This window comes from Camelina sativa, chromosome 16, assembly GCF_030686135.1.
Source record: "Camelina sativa cultivar CO46 ecotype springtype chromosome 16, ASM3068613v1".
In the NCBI taxonomy this organism is placed as follows: domain Eukaryota; kingdom Viridiplantae; phylum Streptophyta; class Magnoliopsida; order Brassicales; family Brassicaceae; genus Camelina; species Camelina sativa.
The window spans coordinates 23,404,846-23,427,571 of NC_141895.1; the positions used below are offsets into that span (position 1 = coordinate 23,404,846).

Sequence of the window (22,726 nt, forward strand, 5' to 3'; positions counted from 1 at the left end):
ATCTTTTCCTCGCGTGATGTGCCGAGATTCCAATCCATCTGCCAAATGCAAAAGGTCACGTGATGAGCTGTTAGTTAACTTATACTGCATACCGATGTCATACTTGGTTGGCCCGTCTTCCAAACCCATAGGAAAAAGTTTCAGTAGTAAAAATCATTAATTCGTAAGAAAGTGTGTACATGTAATGATGCGTAAAAAGCTGTATACAAATCTGCACTAGTGGAAGATATCGAATCCTGTAACAGGTTCAATTTACGAACAGATTTGGTGCTTCTTCCATGTGGTAGATCTTTAGAAGAAGTCTATCTCGATATATCTGTTTTGATTTTTTTTTCTTTTTTCTTTCCTACTGAATACAGAAAATGTAAGATCTTGTTTTCATCTCAAAAATTAAACAAAAAATGCAAAACACACTAGAAAAAGGGAAAATTTGTTAGCGAATTAAGTTGGACCTAAAGCCCGATATGTTCTAGTTGGGCCGTAAGCCTAACGTACAAATCTGTTCGGAGGCGGGAGCTTCCCATTTAACGGCCGCTCCTCTCATATTTTCAAACTCTTCCACACATCTCCTCGAATCCAAACCTCCGACTCGTTTCCTCGCACGTGCGAGTTTTTCTCCGGCGGTCTCGTCAAAAATCTTCTCCCAACCTTCTTCCCATTCCCCATGTGCGTCGCACAGCTCCACCGTCTCGTTTTCCCACTCCGTCCAACTCCACTCTCTGTTCAGTATTCCCATCACTTCCGCCACGCATGAGCTGTTGCACGCCACCGTACAAGGACGACACTTGGCACCACTCAACGGTCCTGGGCTAGAAAGCGCCACCACGGGAACTCCGTAGCTAGATGGAGGGAAATCGTAGGTCCGATCAGTCATGATGCAGAAAGGGAGAGGTTTAGTGACGTAAGGGACACGGTGAGTTGTGAGCTGAGCCTTGAAGGCAGACTCGGAGTTGAGATGAGTTAACCCGTCTGAGTCGAGGTCTGGAATTAGGGAAAGGCGAGAGAGAGCTACCGTTGAGGTGTTGAGATCGCCGACACCGAAGCGGTCATTGAGGCCACCGTAGGAGGATCCAGGTGGGACTAAGTACTGACCCGGTATGAAGTATTCTGGTTTGAGCGGGTCAGCCCAGTAACCGTCAACACGGGTACGGACTATCCAGTCGTATGTGAAGTTATTCTCGTTTTGGTATGCCTTAATCATGGTGATGCAGCCTTCTACGAGGTTGAAGTACTGTAACAAGCCCTGTCATTGAACACATAAATGAGAAAAAACAACTGGAAAAAGGGGACACACTTGAGGAAAACTATACCAAATGCTAAACAAATAATTTGTAATTCGTGTATTATATATACCGGAATCAGATTTTCTAAAATATTAATATACGAGTCACGTTTATAACCATTATTATTTTAAAGTGAGAGAAAAAAGTTTAATTTAATAATCTAATATGTTATATACTAGGTACACGTTTATAATCACACTACACTAAAAAGCCTCCGGATTCACATCATCATCACGCCACACATTAACATCATCATGTCACGCATTAACCATTTCACAAAAAAGTATTACCATAACTAAAAAATGCCAAATAGAACAGGATGCGAGTTATTCTTACAGCCCCATATCTGTAAATCACAAGCTGTCAACTTAATCAATATCTTCTTTATGTGGAAACATGGGTCCCGAAAAGGTAAGGGGTCAATTTTCAATCTCGGACTAGTAGGACTAGGAGGACTACAACATTGCGAGTTGCTAGATATAATGGAAATTTCCAAGAAATCATCATTTGAATTTTCAACCTCATACTAACTATAAAATCCTAATCAAGAAAGTTGCATTAACCCATACATCATAAATGTAGACAACAATTAACTAATATCACAACCATAACATAATGAATGTCATCCGTTTTGTCTTTTAAAACGCCATTTTTTACCGCAATTAAATTAGTATAAACTCCTGTTTTAAAAATCTCCGCCTAACACTGATTATGCTCCGTAAAATCGCTAGACCGCCCTCTCCGCCTTGATTAATGACTAATCCCCGCATAGCATCGATTATCCGATTATACCGTCTAATCCGATTAATTCCCGCATAATTTTGTATATACCGATTATTTTTGAAGCCAAATATAGATCAAATATATATATTTCTGTTATTTAGACATTTAAATTAAGAGTTTATGATGTTTTACAATAACTAATGTACAAATTTTTAATTAAAATCATTATTTTTTTTCTTAATATTACGTTTTTATGTTTTTACCGTAACTTTAAAGACAATACTATAGCTTTATATTTTATTGATATTTTTATTTTCACATAAACATAATTATACATATATTTAGTACTATATATTTTTAATTTACTATTAATTTAATAAAATAACCCAAAAACTAGTCTCCGTTTAATCTCTGATTTTCTCGCTAAGCGCTAGGTCCACCCCGACCGACCGACTAGCGCCTAGCGATTTCTAAAACAGGGGTATAAACTAACGAGATCGAAAAAGAATATACTATTATATAGGATGAGAATTGATGATGCCACCAAATACCAACCCATCATCAAACAAAAATTCCTTCACATGAGTAACGTACAGATCAAGAAACGGTTGCACCAACCCTAAACCTCTCCAACTAAACGGACCCCCTCTCGACCACTTTCTTATCCTTAATTCTATATTTCCGAATTTAAGTTCCATTAATTAATTCAAAGTTAGTGATTTTTTTTTAAAAAAGGTAAGCTAATTATAAGAGTTGATAACTTTCATGACTAAATTCAATGGTAAATAAATTACAAGAGTTTGATGATCTAATTACCTTAATGCCATTAGGCGAATTCATGGGTGTGAGGACTCGAACCATCGGCTCAGTCTCATTGATCGGCTTAGGCTCAAAGATACGAACCCAAGCGAGCCTCGGTGCGTCCTTAAGGAACCGAAGTTTAAACGAGTTTTTGTCAAGAGGACTGTTAAGAAACAAATCTGCATTAGGATAGACCCTCAAGATCTTCTCCATAATCGATGGTCCTGTTAGCTCGAACCGCCTCGCTCCTCCTACCAAACACACGGCGATCTTAGACTTCACCAACTCCTCCCTCTTCCTCCTCCGCCGTTGGTTCACGTCGTTAGGTTCCGAATCGGATAATTCCACTGTGAAATCAGAGGTTTCGGTTGTGACGGTTAGGGTACGAGTGTAGATTAGGTTACGAAGAGGTGCTAGAGTTGGGAAAGGATCAAGGGTGAGAGAAGAGAAAGAGATTAAGAGGAGGAGGGAGAGAGAAGGTATTATGAGGAGGAGGAGAAGACGACGATCGACGTCGGAGATTCTTTTGGCAACGTACATGACGGCGGGGTGAAGTGATCGTAATTCGCCCTAATCTGAGAAATAACCACCGTGGAGAATGTTCAAACACGTTTCATTTGCCGAAAGAGAGAGAGAGAGAGAGATGTGAATGTGTATACACCAGTCTTTGTGTATATAATTTTTTTTTTTTTTTCAAAACTTGTGGAGTGATGCGGAGAGGCGCTGGTTTGTTGGGGTGGAAGGTGATATCAACATTAAGCGTGGGTTTGATTTTGCTTTCTTTTTGTTTTTCTTTGGGAGGAAGATACAATATGTAGTAGTATAAAGTATAAACCGATGAATTAATTAGTTTTATACGAACTGATTACGTTTGAAAAGAAATGGTATTATTATTGGTTTCTCACGTTTCCTTGGATACAGTAAAGAATTTTATGAATGTTTTAAATACTTGTTATCAATTCTTACCCATGACTTTACAAAAGTTTTTTTGACAAAACAAAACATAAAAATGACTTTACAGAAGTTATACTTGTTTATTGGTCCTCCTCATCAATTCGAATATAGAAACGTATTACTAGGTGTTTTTAAAATGTGTAGTGTAATTAATTACTGTTTGATCACCATTAATTGCAGTACTTTTACAAAAATATATAGGGGATGTTGACAAGTATATTCAAAGGATTGATTCTTGAAAGACGTGGAGTAAATACATGATGGTTAGTCTGTGTTGCAAGAAAAGTTTTACTTTTTGTTGCCTATTTGACAAGAGGAAAAGAATAGTATTTGTTGTCGTCCAAGAATAGTCTAAATGTATATTCATTGACAAAAAGAAAAAGGAAAATAATAATATGACATGTATAATTGTATATTCATGTGAGAGCATTGTATATTAACTGTAAATGTTAATATGTATATCAATATATATAGACGTGTCCTTTAATTGTATAAAAATGAGGTTCCAAATTTTGTTTTGGTGCAAGAAATGAGTATATAATAATATTTTCTTTATTTCCTATGAATTTGTTACATTATTTTTTTGGTATTGTGAAGATCTGGGTGACAAGATAATAGATATGAGTCAATTTACTTCTTTCAGATTTTTAACATTTGGTTATATATTTAATTATTTTATAGATATATATATATATCTTTAAGTATTTATTATATTTAATTAATGGATCTATATAATCTTTCACATTTGCTTATATATTTAATTATTTATTTAGATATATAGTTAAGTTATTTTATTTAGATCTAAAATTTAAAATTTCCTTATTTTGGATACAAAAATTATTGCTGTCAACCATAAAATTAACAGGCTATCATTAATCACTTTTTCTTACCTTAATGACTCAATTTGTACAAAACCCTTTTAATTATATAAGTATAGTGGGTTATATTAATGGGCTTAAATGTCTCGTCGCTATAGGCCCATTGATATCATCTGCTCGAACCAGCAAAATCATCAGAGAGAGCGGCAAATCGTTGAAGAGATCTCATCTTCCTGAATCCGTAACGTTGGCTCAGGCGTCGAGAAAGCAATGCAAGGTGGATCATCTGGAATTGGTTACGGTTTGAAGTATCAGGTAGCTTAGCTCACCCATCTTCTTCGTTTCGGACCCTTTCTTTGTACTACTACCATTGTGAATTTTGTTGATTTCCAGGCTAGATGTATATCGGATGTGAAAGCTGATAAAGATCACACCAGCTTCCTCACTGGAACCCTAAGTTTGAAAGAAGAGAACGAGGTGATCGATCAATTTAGATCTGTTTTTTCGTCTCTTGTTGTTTCTGGATCGGAAGATTCTGATTTGTTGATTTTTTTTTAAAGGTTCATCTGCTTCGTTTGTCATCTGGTGGATCTGAGCTGTTATGTGAGGGTTTGTTCTCTCATCCCAATGAGATTTGGGACCTTGCTTCTTGCCCTTTCGATCAACGCATTTTCTCTACTGTCTTCTCCACTGGTAATTGAAGTCTCATCTCGAAATTGCTAATTTTGTGAGTTGATTTGATGGTAATCTCAGAAATTGAAACTATGATTCGTCTCAGCATTTGTATGTAGTTGAAAATAAAAAAATTCATGTTTTGGTCAAACCACTGGTCAGAGACTTACAATGTTGTTTTCATTTCAAAGGCGATTCATTTGGAGCAGCGGTATGGCAGATTCCTGAGCCATATGGTCAATCGAATTCTTCAACATTGGAGTGTGTTGCTTCCCTTGATGCACATGTTGGTAAGATTAATTGGTGAGTTCATGGTTTACTGTTTCCAGCAGTGTGTATCTACTGAGTCTTGTAGTCCCGAAGTCTTAAAAGATTTGTGTTTAGCTCGCCTACACAAGCCAGGGATTCTACTTTACTTTTCAGTTGCTGGAACTTGTTACTTTTATTTATCCTCATTGTCATGAAGACTCTATTTCCTTGTTGTGGAAACAGCGTTCTTTGGTGTCCCTCTGGAAAATCAGACAAGTTAATCAGCATGGATGAACAAAACCTTGTCTTGTGGAGTTTAGATTCTTCAAAACAAAGTGCTGAGGTGACTTTAGCTACAAAGAAGGGAGAGAAAAAGAAAACTCTTTGAATCATATTTGGCTCCTGTGTTTATAGACCACCTTTGAGGTACTTTCTCCTTAATAGCTTTTTGGCTAATTATAGGTTTTATATAAGGAGTCGGCTGGGATGCGTCATTCTTTATCTGGTGGAGCATGGAATCCACATGATCTGAATTCTGTTGCAGCGACTTCTGAATCATCTATCCAGTTTTGGGACTTACGGACTATGAAGTATGTTATCATTTGTTCCTCTCCCATGTTCCCATGAAAGTTATATTATTGTATTCCTGCATGCGCATCTAGCGGGTTTCACTTAATCAATAGTCTTTTACTTTTTGGGTTCTAAAATATTAACCATTATGTTGAGTTTGATATGTTTGCAAATTTACAGGAAGGTTAATTCTATTGAACGTGCCCATGTACGGAATGTTAATTACAATCTCAAGAGGGAACATATACTCGTAAGACTTTACTCTGTTTGTAAATATTGTAAATGCTTCTCAACCAATGCAAACAACGAGCTTTATAAAAAAAAGAAAAAAACTGTACTCCACAGGGAGAAAACAAACTGTTTATATACATTGCAAATGGGAAGGAACAAGGAAGTACTTTTCTCATTTCATGTAAAATTTATAATCATGGCTAGAATGTTTGTTCTGAAAGAAAGGGGATCCACTATATTACAGAAATGGTATCAGATGTTTGTCTTTATGCATTGGACTGTCGATTATGTAGGTCTCTGCAGATGATGAATCTGGTATACATATCTGGGATCTTCGGAAGGCCAAGGTTCCTGTGCAAGAGCTCCCTGGTCATACACACTGGTAACTGAAGCTCTATTTTTATCGGTGGATTTTTTTTTTTCCATCAAATAGTTCTGCTACACATGCACACAAATCCGATGCTTTGGACCTGGGATTTGTTTCGAACGTGATCGTTCTTTCGGGAAAATATTGCAGGACATGGGCTGTCAGGTGTAACCCTGAGTATGAAGAGCTAATTCTGGTACTCATTTTCTCCTACCTATTCCTTCTTAGCACAATTAGACGGTTCTGTAATAGACTATAAGATGAAGTGTTCTGGATCAGTAGCGATGATACTTTTACCTGTCCAAAAGTTATTTCGTTTCTGTACTAGAGGCTTAAAGTTGATGATTCGAATACATGTCCTGTCACTATGTTTATTGAAAGCGTTAGTTTCTGATTAAGTTAACCAACACAGAGCGTTGGAACAGACTCAGCTGTCAACTTGTGGTTTGCTTCAGCATCTAGTGAGAAGAAAACCTCAGAAAGGTTAATTTCTCTGTAATCGCACCCTATGATATGCATTCTTCCAACTTTGTTTTGACCTTTTATTATAATGCCGATGTTGTACAGCCTAGTGGAAGCCTCGCGTCTGCGTGTGAATCCGTTGCTTAATTCTTATACTGACTACGAAGACAGTGTCTATGGTAAATGCTCTTGGACCAAACTGAGTTTAGTAACAATTCTCTTCCACTTAAAATTCCTAAAATTACTAAAATAATTGCTCTCACAGGACTCGCTTGGAGCTCGCGTGAGCCTTGGATTTTTGCGTCATTGTCATATGACGGGAGGGTAAGCAACTTTGCTTAAAACCTAAAGAACTAAGAAATAAACCATTTGTTGCGCCAATTATAAAGAACTCAAAGCAGTTTGGAGAGTTCATCTTATAATTTTGGTGTTGGCTTATGTTAGGTTGTGATCGAATCCGTCAAGCCGTTCCTGCCAAGAAGATAGGTACATGCACTCAATCGAAGAAGGCTTCAGAGGAAAAGCTCACTGCCATATGTTATCATTTTATACAAATTTTGAATTGATAACAATGGTCACATCACTACAACTATTGAACTTTTACTAGCGTCTCTGTTCATCTCTAATCACTATATCTACTTTATGTTAAATGATATGAAGAGACTCACTTGAAAGCGGTGAGAAGTAAGATCCTTACGAATATGTAAAAAAGCACACCTCGTAGGCTCGTAGATACTTTGGTCTATAAAAAGAAAATATTCAAATAAGTAATCACCAGTAAGTGAAATTTCTTGTCATAATGCTACATATGCCTTTCTTTTTATATAGCTACATCTCTGGTAAAGCCATGATTCCGAATATTGCTAAAACATGACCCCAAAAAATTGTTCTTTTCTGGTAAACAAAACGATGCTCTATAGCGCGGTTCTATGTACAGGAGTCATCAGATGCAAAATGGTGACAACAAGGCCTAGCCCCAAGGTTGGAAAACCTGCTGTCAAGTGTCCAAGCAGAGGAGAGATTCAGTTGTAATGATGTGAATCTACCTAGTCTGATAGCATTTCTTCAAGCTCAGGCTCATCAGAGGTAGATGGATCATCGTAATCTAAACTTGTCCCGTTGTATAATCCTCTGTCCTGAAGATCACTCTGTTCTTCCTCATAGTCTGGCTCCGACCAATCTGGTTCATCCTCTTCGGTTTGATCATCATTGGTTACTGTTACTGCTGCGTCTTTACTTGTATATTTGTTTTTCTTTCCAAGTTTTCTAGATTCTACTTGCGCCTTTGCCTTAGCCTCTGTATCTTCGCATATGCACGTGGATGGGTTCTCGTGAAATTCACCTCTACCTGCTCTTACTTCCTTTGGCTCTCCCATGAACCCTCTCTGAAACGAACGGACTCTAGTCGAAAATTCCTCCCACGTTGTGTTCTCTTTGTTCATGAATAATCTGTAAAGCTTTTTTGCATTTGGCCTAACAGTGGGTTTATGTCCAAAGTATCTCCTGCAGATTTCATATAACCAAAAAAGCTTAAACCTTTGCAATTGTATCAAAGGAACATTTTGAATTGGTTTCAACCTAGCATTTGCATCATTTGCATCAAAGAGACGAACCGGAAATGAATAAGAAGAAGATGTTTCAGTACCTCCTCCCAGCCAATATCTTTGCCATATTGCCATTGTTGTTGGTTACAAATACGTCGCTTTCGTCACAAACAAGGAAGTCAAGAGCAGCCATTCTAGAAGAGTATGAAGCAAACGGTTCTAACTCTTCCTTTGTAGCTATAGTGTCTTTTGAATAGAAGTGTGGAAAGAGTGCTTTCAGAGGAGCTAAAGATTCTTCTCCTCCATATACTTCACCAGACGCAACATATATGTGAACATCACTGCCATATCCCAAAGCTCTAAGCATCAGTCCCACTTCTTCTGGAGTTAGCGGACATCTTCCTTGTCGCCTTTGTTTATCTGGGTTGTTAATCTGCCATAAAATTTCAAATACAGTCACTAATAGCTAGTTAATATACAACTATGTAATTTCCAAAAAAATTACAGAATAGGCATACATGTAATGTTTTCCATCTCCTTCTGATTGCTGCAAGTTCTCTCTTTTCCTTATCACCACCACCATAATAGCATCCCGAGAATGCAAGCATATCAGGTTCAAACCTGTGACGAAGTCATTATTGTTTGCGTCAAGACATTCTCTAGTATGTGTACTTTCAACATGGATAAGTAGAATATTTTAAAGATTTCTTGTAGATTAGAATGCCAAATGTGAAGGAGTTTCTAAGGAACTCCAAGATACAACTAGCTCTATCAGATAAGAGCATTGACTCTACCAAAAAAGAAGAAGATAAGAGCATTGGCCACAGGATGCTTGAACTAAAAGTACCAAAGCCATGCTAAGAGTTTTCAGCTGTGCTATATGTTAGTAGTTCTCCCCAGTACATTTCCCTTGTTCAGTAACAGTGTAAAATAAAGAAATATCAGGATATAAGGTGAATGGTGGTCTACCTTAGGTGTAACGCAATGAAGTGTTTGCTCCTCAATCGCATGCGCCGGACCAATTCATTGCCCATTGTAAGTATAGGATCAGTGAACTTTAGAGCATGGTAATTTACTCTACATCTTAGCTTTTGCAAGTCATCGCTCAACTTGTTTGAAAGTCTATAGTCAAATTTGTTCAGTTGAACTGCCTGAATCATACAGACAAAAGCGATAATATAAGCTTATAGCGAGATGCTTATTCAAAGACAACCACTTCTCCACGGGTAAAAAATGCTTCAAGGACTATGATTAGAAAAAAGCATAAACAAAACATCGACATGCTAGAAATCAACGAAATAAATACAAGGAAGACTATAAACCAACAGCGCGTACAAAGAATCGAAAAAGAATCAAAGACAACAGACAATTTGCTTAGACATATTGGTTCCATGAGGAAAAAATAAAAAAGGCAACAAGAAAAAGTTTAAAAGAAGAAGGAAACTTACATGCCTTTTGTTAAGAACAGGTGAAACACGGTTAATATAGCATCTCTCGCTACATTTCCGTGGTACACGCATTCTACTTGGAGTCCATACTCGTCCTCCTTTTAGTGGAAGTTGCTTTATAATTTTGACGTATTCCGACAGAAACGATATAAACCAATCAACATCGAAAATATGCGAGAAGTCACTGCACAGGACGCACAAAGTTACTACTAAACATTTGATTTTCGTTTCGAAGAACAACAATACGTATGCTAATTCTGTCCCGAACCTGGCATCCTTCCAGTAAGACTTCTGGTCTAACTTGGGAACAACAAGAGTAGCATTTAGTATTCTTGCCGCAACAACTGCATCTACAATCTGCAGAAAGATGCATTTAAAAACTCCGACTTAGAACAAATTGCCATATGATTACACAAGATCCATTAGCTGATTAAGGAGTAAACAAATGCTCGTATTGTGATAATCTATGGGAGATAGGTATGAACAAGAAACTCACTCCAGTTCGCTGTTGATTCAAACCACCACTAGTGGCTATTACCAAGTATCTATCATTTCTCGTCACTGTTTTCGCATCTACAAAAAAGTAATCGGATATTAGTATCATCAATGCCTGATTCCAAGTTCCAACTAATTGAAAGATTCATACTTTGGTAAGATCAATGTAACTAACTAAATGACCCAACAACTGAATATGATGATTAAAGAGTGTTTGTTACGCACTAGCGAATTTGCTGCTGGCATTGCTGCATCCATAGAAGAACTCAGCATTTCGTGAACGCCAGATATCACGATCTGGTCTGCCTCCACCCCTCTGTATCCCGATGGATCCAAAATCATCAAATAGGTTCTAAAAGTTTCAATCTTTAGCGAAAGAATAAATGAAGAAAAAAAAGCACACTAACCGGAACTCGAAAACCGGTAGCTTTGATCGGATCATTGGATGAGTAGCGAACGCCAGGGTGAAGGCGATCGGAATCTCCAGGAGGCGGAGCAAAGAAAGAGAGAAAAGCGAAAAGAATGAGGAGAGATAAGGAGACGGCGAAAACGAGAGGAAGGAGACGGCGGAGACGGTTGTAGTAAGGATAGCGCCGCCGATGGAAAGTCATGGCGGCTGCCGCGTAACTACCTCGCCGCACTGAGAGAGCCCCACAGAGAGATTTGAAAGAAAGAAAAAAAAAAAGTTTGGATTTTTAGAAATCAAAACATGTTTAGAATGTTACTGTGTTTGACAAAAGGATCACAGAAGAGCATTGTTGTCGATCACGAGCGACAACAACAACAATATTAGTATTCTCTTTTTCTTCAAACAAACATATGAATCAGAGAAAGAGAAATCGAGTTCCTTTTGTTTCTACAGCACTTTTATAGACAGAGCTCTACTAGTTTTAGTGTTTATTAAAAAAGCTGTAAATTTTGATGACTGTTGACTAATGACTTAACTTTATTACCTAACTTTATACATTATTAAATTAATATATAAGGTGTAAAATAAAAAAAAGTTTGTATCAAAATCTTAAGTGATCTACGGCAGTCGGCAGCAGCATTAGTTCTAAAATTAAGTTATAAGCTTAAGCTTTTGTCTAAATCATATTTTTGCATAACTTTAGTTGTTATCTCCATTGAGAAAAACATTATTATCAGGGATATATATGAAATTATGAATCAATGGAGTTTATACTCACTTCACACACAGATGTCCCCAAGTCGGCAAAAACAAACAAACAAATGTCCCCAATGGTTGACAAAAGAATAATGAGAACTGTCCCCAGTAATTAAGTTAAAGATATAGGAGTGAGTTGTATAAATGAGTACACATATTACTAATTGGCATTTTATAGCTACGATTTGTTTGCCATTGAGTGAATATCTTCATTTTACCATTCTACACTATTCTAGTCCATTTTGGTTAAAGGGAAAAAATATCTTCTCCTTTCTACTTCTGCTTTATTACTTAGAAAAATATCTTCTCCTTTCTACTTCTGCTTTATTACTTAGAAAAATATCTTCTTTTTGTTTGTATTGTTGGTACAATATTGGATGGTATTCTATTTTATGGTGTGAAATCATCTAAAACTATATGGATTGGTCCGCTATCTATGGTAAACAATTTGTATTTGGATGAGTAAAATACAAATAAAAGAAAAGATAAGAGAAACAGGACAAGTTGTAAACATTATTACGTTTGTTTCTGTCGTTTGCATCTGTCCTTTATGTTTTCACAGTAATTATTCTTTTTCTTGTTTTAAGTGAATCAAGTTTCAAGATCATGTCTTATTCATATGCATTGCACCCTTTTTAATTTTAAAACTTGGTTAGAAAACACAAGTACAACTTCGGATAACCAAGTTTCATGTGCAATTATAATTTCTTTGGCTGTAGAAATTGTTCAAAATTAAATATATATTTCAATATTTAGTTGTTGAAAGATTTTTTAAAAAAAAGAGTCTAAAAAAAAAATACTAAAACTCAATCTCATTTGATGATGGTTCGCAATTGGCCTTGTTTTATAGGTGGTGGTGGTGGTTTGTAGCCGCTTAATAATGCTTCTAACCGTCTTGTTGATCCGTCTCATCAACTCGTCTTAATGAACCACCAAAACGAACCGTTCGTTTGGTTGATTGGTGACCTCCAAAAAGGTTGAATGTCATCAATTAGAATCACCAGTTTGTACATGATACAAAACCAAAACGAAGCAGCTTCCGTGAAGTGGCAGAGAATCAACAGCCAAGAGGAAGAAACCAAAACCGCTCTTCTTTAATAACACTGAACAGTTCACATTCTACCTATTAACCATACTTTTTGGATAATTCTCTGGCCCAAGGGCTTTGGTTTTCTGACCATATAATTCGGGACTCGAGCAGCGCGCACCATCTTAGATTCAGAAGTGCTGCAGCAAGATGCTCCTCAGAGTCTCTGAACAGCTCGATTATCTTTGTTTCGGCTTCAGGATCTTCGCTCATGATGAAATTTTCTTCAAGCTCTTTTTTCTTCTCCTGAAGACTCTCTTTGTCTTCTTCGTTGAGCATCCTTAAGCTCAGAACATTCAAAGCTTCTACCGCTGTTGCATGATACCCTTGTTCCACATAGCAAGTGAAAACATAATGGCATGTCGTTGGATCTGGATTCACTTTCTCTCGGTGCATTTGCTCCACTATGTACTCAATCACATCAATCATTCCCTGCAGACAAAGTTATGTGCACACTAAAGCAGTTTGTTTTTTTTTCATTACTTTTAGCGTTTTGACAACAAATTTATGTACCTTCTCAAATGCTTTACGCAAAATGGTGTTGTATGATAAGATATCAAGATGTATCTCTTCCAATGCAGCTTGATCCAAGAGATTAAGTGCCTCCTCGAAATTCCCATCATTCAACAAAATCTAAGAGAATTTCACAGCTTTTGTTAGTTGGAAAAGAAAGGAACAGGAATAAGCTGCTAGATTTGGCAGCAAACATTTAAAATGGTAACCAGATACTCTGCTATTACCTTCATCAACGCAGTAAACGTAACAGCTTTTGGAGCAAACCCGTCACGGATCATCATGGAAACTAGAGCACAAGCTGATTTATAAGATTGAATAATGCTGCAACAATCAATCATTATATTGTAGGTAGCAGCGTCTGCAGGACAGCCACATGATATCATCCTTTTGAATATTTTGATCACCAAATCAGTCTGCATATAATTTAAGAATTAGCGATCAATTAATATTGCTATACTGGTCAATGAAAACTTCTATAAAACTATCACATGATGAATACTTACTTCGTTTGCCTCGAGAAGTGAATGAAGCACTATGTTGTATGTAGGCGTGCCTAGATACGTGTTGCTGTAAAAACTCAGGCTCTCAGCTTTTTGCAGGTGACTGATCATCTCATTCACCATTCCTTCAGCTCCGAGGGCTCTCAGCTGGAGAAAGCAAAAGGAAAGGGTAAACAATAAGTTCATCGTGCTGATTGATACTAGTGCCTTAAAAGCAATTTCCCAGCTGCTTTTAAACTGAATTATGTCACATCTGATTCATCTTCTTCAAACAGATTAAGAATTAGCTATATGAGCAGAAACTAACCACATTCCGCCTTGAGATAGGACTGTGCTGAAAACCGTTTCTCAGCATGTCCATTTCTATAGCATTAATCCTTTTACAGCAGTCTACTTGGGACAACATGTTGCCCTCCTCATATGGTGCATTCACATTACCAAATAATGAAAAGAGCAGTTCATAGGTTCTCATATCTGGACGCAGTTTTAGCTGTTTCATTCTAGCCAAAACCTGGACAGCACGCTCTGGTTGATCCTACAAAGCAATAGGTAGAAATTGAATCTCACAGTGACACGAAAATTAGCAGAACAAAGTTGTTTAGGTTCAGGGGTTATGTACTAAATATTGCCACATAATAACAAGACCTATGAAACATGACAAATATTCAGAGTAAGAGTTAATAGAACAGAACATGAACCCTGTTCCAAGCGTCCCGTATGATTAGAGTGGCAACATAGTCACAAGTATGGTCTTTTGAAAATTTATTGCATCTAGGATCAAACTTGTGTACTTGAGGATTCGGGTTACACAGAGAACACAACAGCGAAAGGTAAAAGAGGTATTCAGTGTAACTGGCTTTCAATATGTAGAATCAGAATAACTAACCAAGGAGTCATATGCAGCAAGAAGGTTATTAAAAGGATATGCGTGCGAGCATTCAGATATTTGATCCAGTAAATGTTCAGCTAAATCAACTTGAAAGGCTTTACTGCAATAGGCTGAAACCGTAGCAAGAGTTGAATCATATGGTTTCAGATTCTGCTGCTGCATAACTTTCAACTGCGTCGAGATACAGAATATAAAGAGAAATCGTTATAAAAAAAAAAGAAGCTAAAATACAGAAAGAAAGAAATTATGAAACAGATGGCATAAACTCTTACCAGTGACATGCCATATTCGTATCCTCCTGGAAATGCAACAGCTCTAATAAAACCATCATATGTGTGGCTTGATGGTAGCAACCCAAGATTTTGCATCTGTTAGTGTAGATAAGAAGAAAGTCAGAAATGAATTTTCATCAAATATCACAAAGCACGACAGGAACCAGTTAGGAAAGAAAAGGGAAGCGTCCAGCTATTTAATAGAATTCTACAGCTCAACAAGGACGATAGAAAGCTGGTATCAATTATCATGAAAGCTTGGAAATTTCAACCAAGTTCATACAAAAAATATCAAATTTCCCATTCAGAGTCGTTAATTCAACTGTCTCTTTCAAAGAGGGGTTTCTCATAACTCTACAGTATCGCACGCAGTGCATAGTGAGTGAATAAGGACGTGGAATGGATGAATGGGAAAGGGGTAGCAGATACCTGCAACATTAGCTGCTTTGCTAGCTCAGAGTTTTTAGATTGTCCACACGCATGAATCACATCATTGAACGACCACCTGAGGATCCTAATTGCAGGTGTAATGTTTTGGCCTTTCGGCAAAGCCATTTTAGAAGACTCAATTTCATTACTCTGTGCACCAGACGAATTGCACTCCACAATGTTATTGCCATGAGCATCCAACCTTGGCGAAACCATGTGATCATTTACTCCAAAAGCAACTTTCTCTGATCCGGTTTCACCATTTGATGGTACAGGAATATCCAGTCTCGTGGAATGCAATTTTCCTCGGTTGGATTGAACAAAGAGCTCCCCTCTTAAAGCTAGATCCACCATGTACTGCAATAATTCATATGCTGATTTCAAATCCCCCAACCTCGTATAGGACCATATGAATTTTCTGAGAGAGACTATATTGAGACTATAGTGGTCGATATAGTGTCTCCAGATATCATTGACAGCTGATAGGTTGCGCTGAAAAACTGCAAGCTGAAAATAATAGTAATCAGATAACAAAGAAAACTAAGATCAACAATGAAAATCAATGTAATTGAAACCTCTATGTCAAGGAACAATATAAAGTCCTTAAGAGACAGGAAAGCTAAAATAGAAATGGGGACAATCACGAAAATATAAGTTTTGTCCATATCTCCTATACTCCAAAATTAAAAGTTGACATATGAACAGCTCTTGAAAAGGAAAAGATAAAGGCCTTGAAATGAGATATGTTCTTTAACTAACCTTGAGAAGTGCTGCATATGTTATTTCATTCTTCCCCACACTCCGTTGATCCATCAATTCCAAACATTTACTAGCGTGATATCCACTTCTCGCTTTTGCACAGGCTCCAAGAAAATAGTTATAGATGGGCAGAATAGGAGAGATACTATCATCTTCTCCAACAGAGTGAATAAACTCTGATGCCTGAAAAAATATGGGCAGAGAAATCAATAGATAAACGTGAGTAACTATATTATGTAGGGAAATACTAAATATATGATTGGACTATTTGCATACCTTATCCAAGTGTCCCCCATTACAAAGGGCTTGTACTATGAACAAAAAAGATCTGCTGTCCAGACTGATTTCCTTCTTACACATTACACTGTAAGTCTCCATGACAAACTACAGAAACAAATTACTGCCTTGAGGTTAGAGACAGCCAGAGTAGTGTACTACGAGAAACTAATAAGAGATATACATCTCAGCCACAACAAAACTTCAGTGATAGATAACTCTAAAACTATGCAACATATATAAAAAACAGGTGCAAACAAAGTTTAATCATCCACCAACCAAAAGACATAGCCTAAAGATATATCAACTTACCACAGGATCCGGTGATCGAGCACAATAATTTAGAATAACATGAAAATCATCAGCACCAAGTGAGTAATTCCCCTGTATTAACTCTAGAAGCAGAGCTGACGCTCCAGGCCTCTCTCCGGATCGAAGGGCACTAACAATCTGCAATTGTAAGATCTTCCTAGTTGACTCATCTTGCCATCGAATGAATTCATTACCTGTATATGGGAATCAATGCACTCCTCAAGTCACAAAATCTCGTCTTTTAACAATAATCCAAGTAAGATCAATAATACATAGCGAGAACAAACAGGCTAAATCAGACATACCTATCAATGTCGTGACACTACGAGGACAAGAACAACCAGCCCCATTATCAATTCCACTTCGTCCCGGTCCCTACAATAAGATACCCATTTAAATCAAAATTGCAAAATATTTCAAATTTAATTGAAGAAACAATGATCGTTAACAAATCTCAAAGCTACACAAGGAAAGGAACAACATAAAAACTAACCCGAGATACGTAAGGCGTTAACTTTGACGACGAGGAGCTCAGAATAAATCGCAATGGAGAAAGCCACCTTCATAGCACAAACACGAAGCAAGTCAGTGAGCAATTCTTGAACTAGTAGGCAACATACGCACACCAAAAAACAAAAAGAAGCCCAATTCACTTACAGAGCTCTGTACATGTCTTTCAGACTCGATTCTGAGGTCCCTCGAGATTTTTTAGAAAATTTACTGAAAAAAGGAGAAAACTTACTTCACAAAAATTAAAATCTCTAAGCGAACATTTTAAAGTTTTCCGACTTTGATTTATCGGAACTCCGTTTTGATTATGTATCTGGGTTCTAGCAATCTGCACAAAGAGATGCGAACATGTAAGAGAAGAGAAGCAAACGAATATAAAACATTTCAGGTTCATCAAACTGATGGAAAAATAACAATTAGTGGGCCTTCTTCACAGTTGGCCCATTTATGCATTTCTGATTTCTCTCCGGTTTAATTTGATTTAGACTGGTTTAGTTTGATAGCTTCATCAAGGAGCCAGGGCAACAAACATCCATGGATGAAAGAACAATCTCATAGTTATACATGTCCAGATTACATATATAGAACATGTAAACTAGATGTTATTCAATGATAAAGTTTTACAAATTTTTTAACTAGTTGCATCGATAAATTATTATTTCATATTCTTGGTCATGTTTCTCATAACATTCTTCCGAATCTTCCCAGTGGGAGTCCTAGGAACATCTGTGAAAACTACAGTCTTTGGAACCAACTTCATGTTTGTGTTCCCAATCTTTCTTTTACAGAACTCAATGATTTCTTCCTCTTTTGCTTCAACTCCTTCTTTGAGTTTCACGAAAGCACACATCGATTCTCCTAAAGTTTCGTCCGGTTGACCAACTATCGCTGCTTCATAAACCGCTGGGTGGCTATAGAGAAGCCCTTCGATCTCCTTTGACCCCATACTTTCTCCTTCGCATGTTATAACATCTTGTGACCTATCTTTCCAATGTATGTATCTTGAATGCGGAAAACATCAAATCATTATTAGAAAATAATTAATGAAAATAATATATGTATATGTATGTTTGATTTACTTACCCATCAGGATCTATAACAGCCATGTCGCGACTCCAGAACCATCCACCTCGAAAAGCCGCTTCAGTGGCTTCTTTGTTCTTGTAGTAACCACTCATGACGGTATTTCCCCGGAGAACAATCTCCCCGATGGTCTTTCCATCGTGTGGAACCGATTTCATGGTGGTTGGGTCTAACACATCGACAGCTTCCTTGGCGAAATGGTTGAGACCATCTCTTGCCTTAAGCCTTATACTCTCTTCTTCAGGTAGAGTCTCCCACTCAGGCATCCAGAAACAAGCTGTTCCTAATCCATACAACTCCGTGCATCCGAAAGCCATCATCACTTTGAATCCTAGCTTCTTGAGTCTCAAAATAACCTATCCATATAAATTAATATCTTATAATATGGTTCTACGTAAAATATTATATACATAAGGATTCTATATGCTCTTTACATTATTGGATTTTACTTATTAAACCAAATGTTGTAACCAATATATACATACATTCATAATGTACAGTAACAAAGCACATATAAAGCAACTACGCAAGGCACAAGATATAACCTAAAGATATAAAAGTTCAAACCGAATAAGTTTAGTTTTACCTCAGGAGGTGAAGATCCTCCGCTCATAACTTGAACGGTCCATGGGAACAACTTCTTGACCGAGTCTTGTGCATTGGCAATCATGTTGAGGACCGCAGGCGAGCCACCAAAGTCAGTTACCTTGTGCTTCACTATACTATCAAATATAACTTTGTCGTTGACTTCTCTGAGACAGACGTTGACTCCTCCATAAGCTGCAACTGTCCAAACAGAGCTCCACCCACTACAATGGTACATCGGAACTGTCCAGAGATATACCGGCATTGGTTTCATCTCATTGGTAACACCAACAGCCATTGCGTTCAGATACGCGCCGCGGTGACTATAAACGACACATTTTGGCGTCGATGTGGTACCAGATGTGAAATTGAGCGCTATTGGATCACATTCGTCAACTGGTCGTATGGGTTTGAAATTAGGGTTTCCGGAAGAGAGAAAGTCCTCGTATTGTACGTGTTTTGATTTCTCCGTTGGATGTTCTGTGATTGTGATGATGATAGGTTGTTCTTCAATGTTTGAAAGGAGAGTGAGAGACTCCTCAGCGGCAGAGAGGAACTCAGAGTCAACGAAGAAGACTTTTGGCTTCGTTTTCTCCAGCGCCATCGCAAGCATCTTAGCATCGTAGTGCGTGTTCAACACACAAAGTACTGATCCACTCATCGGAGCTCCAAAATAAAGCTCAATTAACGCAGGAATATTTGGCGCCAAAGCAGCCACCTGATAGAAACATTAAAACACCATTTAAACAATGCTTGATCAAGATAGAAAAGCCGTTAAACAATCACTTAGGACGTCAAGATAGTTTAGAAGTTCATACTATGTATTAATCCTTAAACTCTTTAAAACCAAGCTGCACTTGATGTATTTTTTTCAATAAATTTTACATTTTATTAAAAAAAAAAAAAATCACTTACGACGTCGTGGCGCGAGAGACCGAGGTCGGAGAGAGCAGAGGCAAGGCGGACGCAACGGTCACGTGTTTGGTTCCACGTGTAATGAATATCACCATATATCACGGAGGTTCTGGTACCGAAGACGACGGCTGCTCTCTCGAGATAGCTGATCGGAGAAAGTGGGACATAATTCGCCGAGCACTTCATTGTTCCTTCCATCTTAAATTTTCACTATGGTTGTTGAGCTATACTAAGACCATATAAAACTGTGGATTAGCTTATTGTATATATATAGGCAAACTATTCTGTGTAACACTCCAATTTTAGTATCTAGTAATAGAAAATCTATCATTATTTGTTACATAATCTGTGAAGGAGCTTGGTAACTTGCCACATCTTAGTTGCTTGGTAACTTGCCACTTAGTGAATCTGAGGTGGTTATGAGAAATTAAAGTTAAAAGATTTTAGCATTTTACAAATCTTGTACTAATCTTATTATATAAAGCTTTATCATGACATGTGTTAAGTCAATCTATTAGGTGTCAGGTTTCTACAACCACAAAAAAACAAAAATTATTATATATATATATAGAAAAATAAAATTATGCAATAAATTACAAATAGTAAAGTTAAATGATTACATTTAAAAAAAAACTATATATAATATATCATCTAAAAAAAATACAATAAAATTATTAAAATAAAATAAAAGGATAACATTTTTTAAAGAGAAATAAAAAAGAAAATATTTTAGTATATCACTAATTATTAAAAAAAAAAGAATCACAGTCATTATTTATTAATAAGGTATATAATCTTTTGATATAAGCTAGATGTTTCAAAGTTAGTAACTAACATAATTGTGCTGGTCATGTGTCAATCCAATATGATGAGATTTTGACACGTTTAGTTTTTTCTTAAATTAGATTATGAAATGTGTAATACAAAAATGAAATACAAATCTTCTTCTTGACTTTTTTATACATTTAAAGTATAAAATCATGTTATATTAGCTGGGTATTTCCAAGTTAGTAATTTAATCAGTATGATCGTTACATGTATCAATTAATTGACAAGATTTCGATACATGTAAAAAATATCTAAACAGATTTGACATAGTATGTAAAAAAAAGAAATGAAAATTTTGAATCGCTAATATAAAAAAAAAAAACATGTATATTAAACCAAAGTATGTATTATCAAAAAGAAATTAATGGGCCGGTCCAGTTTTATATATAAGCCCAGAAGAAGGTTTTTAACGAAGCCAATTGTTTATAAGTAACAGATACACTATTTCGTCCTTCTAGGCTGCAACAAATAGGAAAAGGGAAGGGTTCAATTAGGGTTTGTGAAATCGAAACTTCTTCGAAACCGCGAAGATGAGCCGGAGTTTGGGGATTCCAGTGAAGCTTCTTCACGAGTCGTCCGGTCATATCGTGACGGTGGAGTTGAAGAGCGGTGAGCTGTACAGAGGAAGCATGATCGAGTGCGAGGATAACTGGAACTGTCAGCTCGAGAACATCACCTATACGGCCAAGGTAATGTTTTTTTTTTTTTGCTTTGTATATTTCATTCTCGTTGAACCCTAGGTTTACGTTTCTTGCCCATTGGCGATTTAGGTGCCGTGAAACCCCTAGAATTGAAGAAAAACTTTACTAGCGGCTTAGGTTTCGTGTTGAAATTGAGACTCCTTGTGAAATTAGTGCCAGTTAAATCCCTAAATTGGTGTATATGCTAGTATTGGAGAAGGTGCATATGTAGAATCATGATGGCTAAAGATTGTGACCTCTTGTCTTATTTACAGTTCCACCATTGATATGGATCTAGTAGGGCTTGTAAAATTTCTTAGAAGGAAGCTGTAGGAGATTCTGATTTATAAATTACAAGACTATATAATGAAGTGTTGCTGCTAATATCTGCTCTCACACATTTTTCAAATTCTTTTGTTCATAAGTGTTAACTAAACTAACTTTTGAGCTCTGCATGATTCTATGGAACAGGATGGTAAGGTATCGCAGCTTGAGCATGTTTTCCTTCGAGGCAGCTTAGTGAGGTGCTATATACTAAACTCTTTTTGACATTTACTTGTTTACTTTGTTGATGCATTCTTTTACAACTTAGCTGACTGATTAAAGTGGCCTTTTTTTGTTGTAAAATATTGACAGGTTTATAATCATACCAGACATGCTAAAGAATGCTCCAATGTTCAAGGATACTAAGGGAAAGGTATACTTCTTGAACGTGATGGAGATTATCAAACCCATCTATGCTTTATAAACATGGAAAGTTAATAACATCTTTCTTACTTGATCTATGCAGGGAAAGGGCTCTTCAATAGGTGTAGGCAGAGGTAGAGGTGGTGCTATGCGAGGCAGAGTAAGTTTTTTGCCTCACTTAAGTCCTTTCTGTTTCTGATTTACAGCTCAAGAAGACAATGTTTGGAAAATTCAAAGCAACTAATTGAATTCTTGGTTATGTCATCAGGGTACTGGGCGTGGAACAAGAGGAGGAAGGGGCGCGGTGAAATAGTTAACCCTCGAAATGTAGCTTCGACTCTTTAAGACAATATCTGCAGTATCCAGGAGAATCCACCATCTTCAAAACTTGTCACTTATGCATTTTAAAGTACACAGTAAGTAAAATCTCTAACAATGACAGGGAAGAGGGACTACTTCTGTGTTTTGAGTTACTAAGATGTTTGAAACATTGACATGTTTTCATCAAATGGTGTTTTTAGAAAATTGCCACATCTTATGTAGAAGATCTCACGATGCAAATTTCCGTAATGGTTCGTTTTTTTGTCTTGGAAATCAGAAAATGATGTTTTTCTAG

The 22,726-nt window shown here is 36.9% G+C and overlaps 6 protein-coding genes across 8 annotated transcripts; 2 read left to right on the forward strand and 4 right to left on the reverse strand.

Annotated features, from left to right (window-relative positions):
• Nucleotides 1-290: 290 nt before the first annotated feature.
• On the reverse strand, nt 291-3,931 carry LOC104751520 (uncharacterized). Its single transcript, XM_010473472.3, has 2 exons — nt 2,823-3,931; nt 291-1,243 (listed from the first exon to the last, which is right to left on the reverse strand). Exons 1-2 carry the CDS (start codon nt 3,345-3,347, stop codon nt 470-472), a joined length of 1,299 nt encoding a protein of 432 aa, XP_010471774.1. The 5' UTR covers nt 3,348-3,931; the 3' UTR covers nt 291-469.
• A 763-nt stretch (nt 3,932-4,694) lies between these two features.
• LOC104751522 (WD repeat-containing protein DWA2-like) lies at nt 4,695-7,897 on the forward strand. 2 transcript variants are annotated; one of them, XM_010473474.3, is made up of 13 exons: nt 4,695-4,894; nt 4,973-5,056; nt 5,140-5,272; nt 5,443-5,554; nt 5,744-5,843; nt 5,963-6,090; nt 6,251-6,320; nt 6,595-6,683; nt 6,819-6,864; nt 7,081-7,151; nt 7,236-7,309; nt 7,396-7,454; nt 7,575-7,897. In XM_010473474.3, exons 1-13 carry the CDS (start codon nt 4,850-4,852, stop codon nt 7,614-7,616), a joined length of 1,053 nt encoding a protein of 350 aa, XP_010471776.1. In that variant the 5' UTR covers nt 4,695-4,849; the 3' UTR covers nt 7,617-7,897. The 2 variants fall into 2 exon arrangements, with proteins under 2 accessions (XP_010471776.1, XP_087349306.1); XM_087493180.1 differs by having other exon boundaries at nt 4,715-4,894; nt 5,443-5,541.
• Nucleotides 7,867-11,767, reverse strand: LOC104751521 (O-fucosyltransferase 16). 2 transcript variants are annotated; one of them, XM_010473473.3, is made up of 9 exons: nt 11,025-11,767; nt 10,843-10,933; nt 10,619-10,695; nt 10,391-10,479; nt 10,123-10,306; nt 9,644-9,825; nt 9,193-9,295; nt 8,776-9,107; nt 7,867-8,633 (listed from the first exon to the last, which is right to left on the reverse strand). In XM_010473473.3, exons 1-9 carry the CDS (start codon nt 11,226-11,228, stop codon nt 8,177-8,179), a joined length of 1,719 nt encoding a protein of 572 aa, XP_010471775.1. In that variant the 5' UTR covers nt 11,229-11,767; the 3' UTR covers nt 7,867-8,176. The 2 variants fall into 2 exon arrangements, with proteins under 2 accessions (XP_010471775.1, XP_087349304.1); XM_087493178.1 differs by lacking the exons at nt 10,391-10,479; nt 10,619-10,695; nt 10,843-10,933; nt 11,025-11,767 and having other exon boundaries at nt 9,644-9,821; nt 10,123-10,262.
• A 737-nt stretch (nt 11,768-12,504) lies between these two features.
• LOC104751523 (pentatricopeptide repeat-containing protein At1g76280) lies at nt 12,505-17,713 on the reverse strand. The gene is made up of 14 exons (XM_010473475.3): nt 17,480-17,713; nt 17,316-17,382; nt 17,128-17,197; nt 16,823-17,016; nt 16,511-16,618; nt 16,235-16,417; nt 15,476-15,982; nt 15,047-15,142; nt 14,772-14,945; nt 14,193-14,420; nt 13,889-14,032; nt 13,610-13,798; nt 13,383-13,502; nt 12,505-13,301 (listed from the first exon to the last, which is right to left on the reverse strand). The coding sequence occupies exons 1-14, from the start codon at nt 17,491-17,493 to the stop codon at nt 12,909-12,911; spliced, it is 2,487 nt and encodes an 828-aa protein (XP_010471777.1). The 5' UTR covers nt 17,494-17,713; the 3' UTR covers nt 12,505-12,908.
• A 158-nt stretch (nt 17,714-17,871) lies between these two features.
• Nucleotides 17,872-20,304, reverse strand: LOC104751524 (putative acyl-activating enzyme 21). The gene is made up of 4 exons (XM_010473477.3): nt 19,916-20,304; nt 19,002-19,718; nt 18,416-18,771; nt 17,872-18,333 (listed from the first exon to the last, which is right to left on the reverse strand). Exons 1-4 carry the CDS (start codon nt 20,111-20,113, stop codon nt 17,988-17,990), a joined length of 1,617 nt encoding a protein of 538 aa, XP_010471779.2. The 5' UTR covers nt 20,114-20,304; the 3' UTR covers nt 17,872-17,987.
• An 855-nt stretch (nt 20,305-21,159) lies between these two features.
• Nucleotides 21,160-22,725, forward strand: LOC104751526 (small nuclear ribonucleoprotein SmD3b). The gene is made up of 5 exons (XM_010473479.3): nt 21,160-21,432; nt 21,895-21,947; nt 22,060-22,120; nt 22,214-22,270; nt 22,379-22,725. Exons 1-5 carry the CDS (start codon nt 21,274-21,276, stop codon nt 22,421-22,423), a joined length of 375 nt encoding a protein of 124 aa, XP_010471781.1. The 5' UTR covers nt 21,160-21,273; the 3' UTR covers nt 22,424-22,725.
• Nucleotide 22,726: the final 1 nt, after the last annotated feature.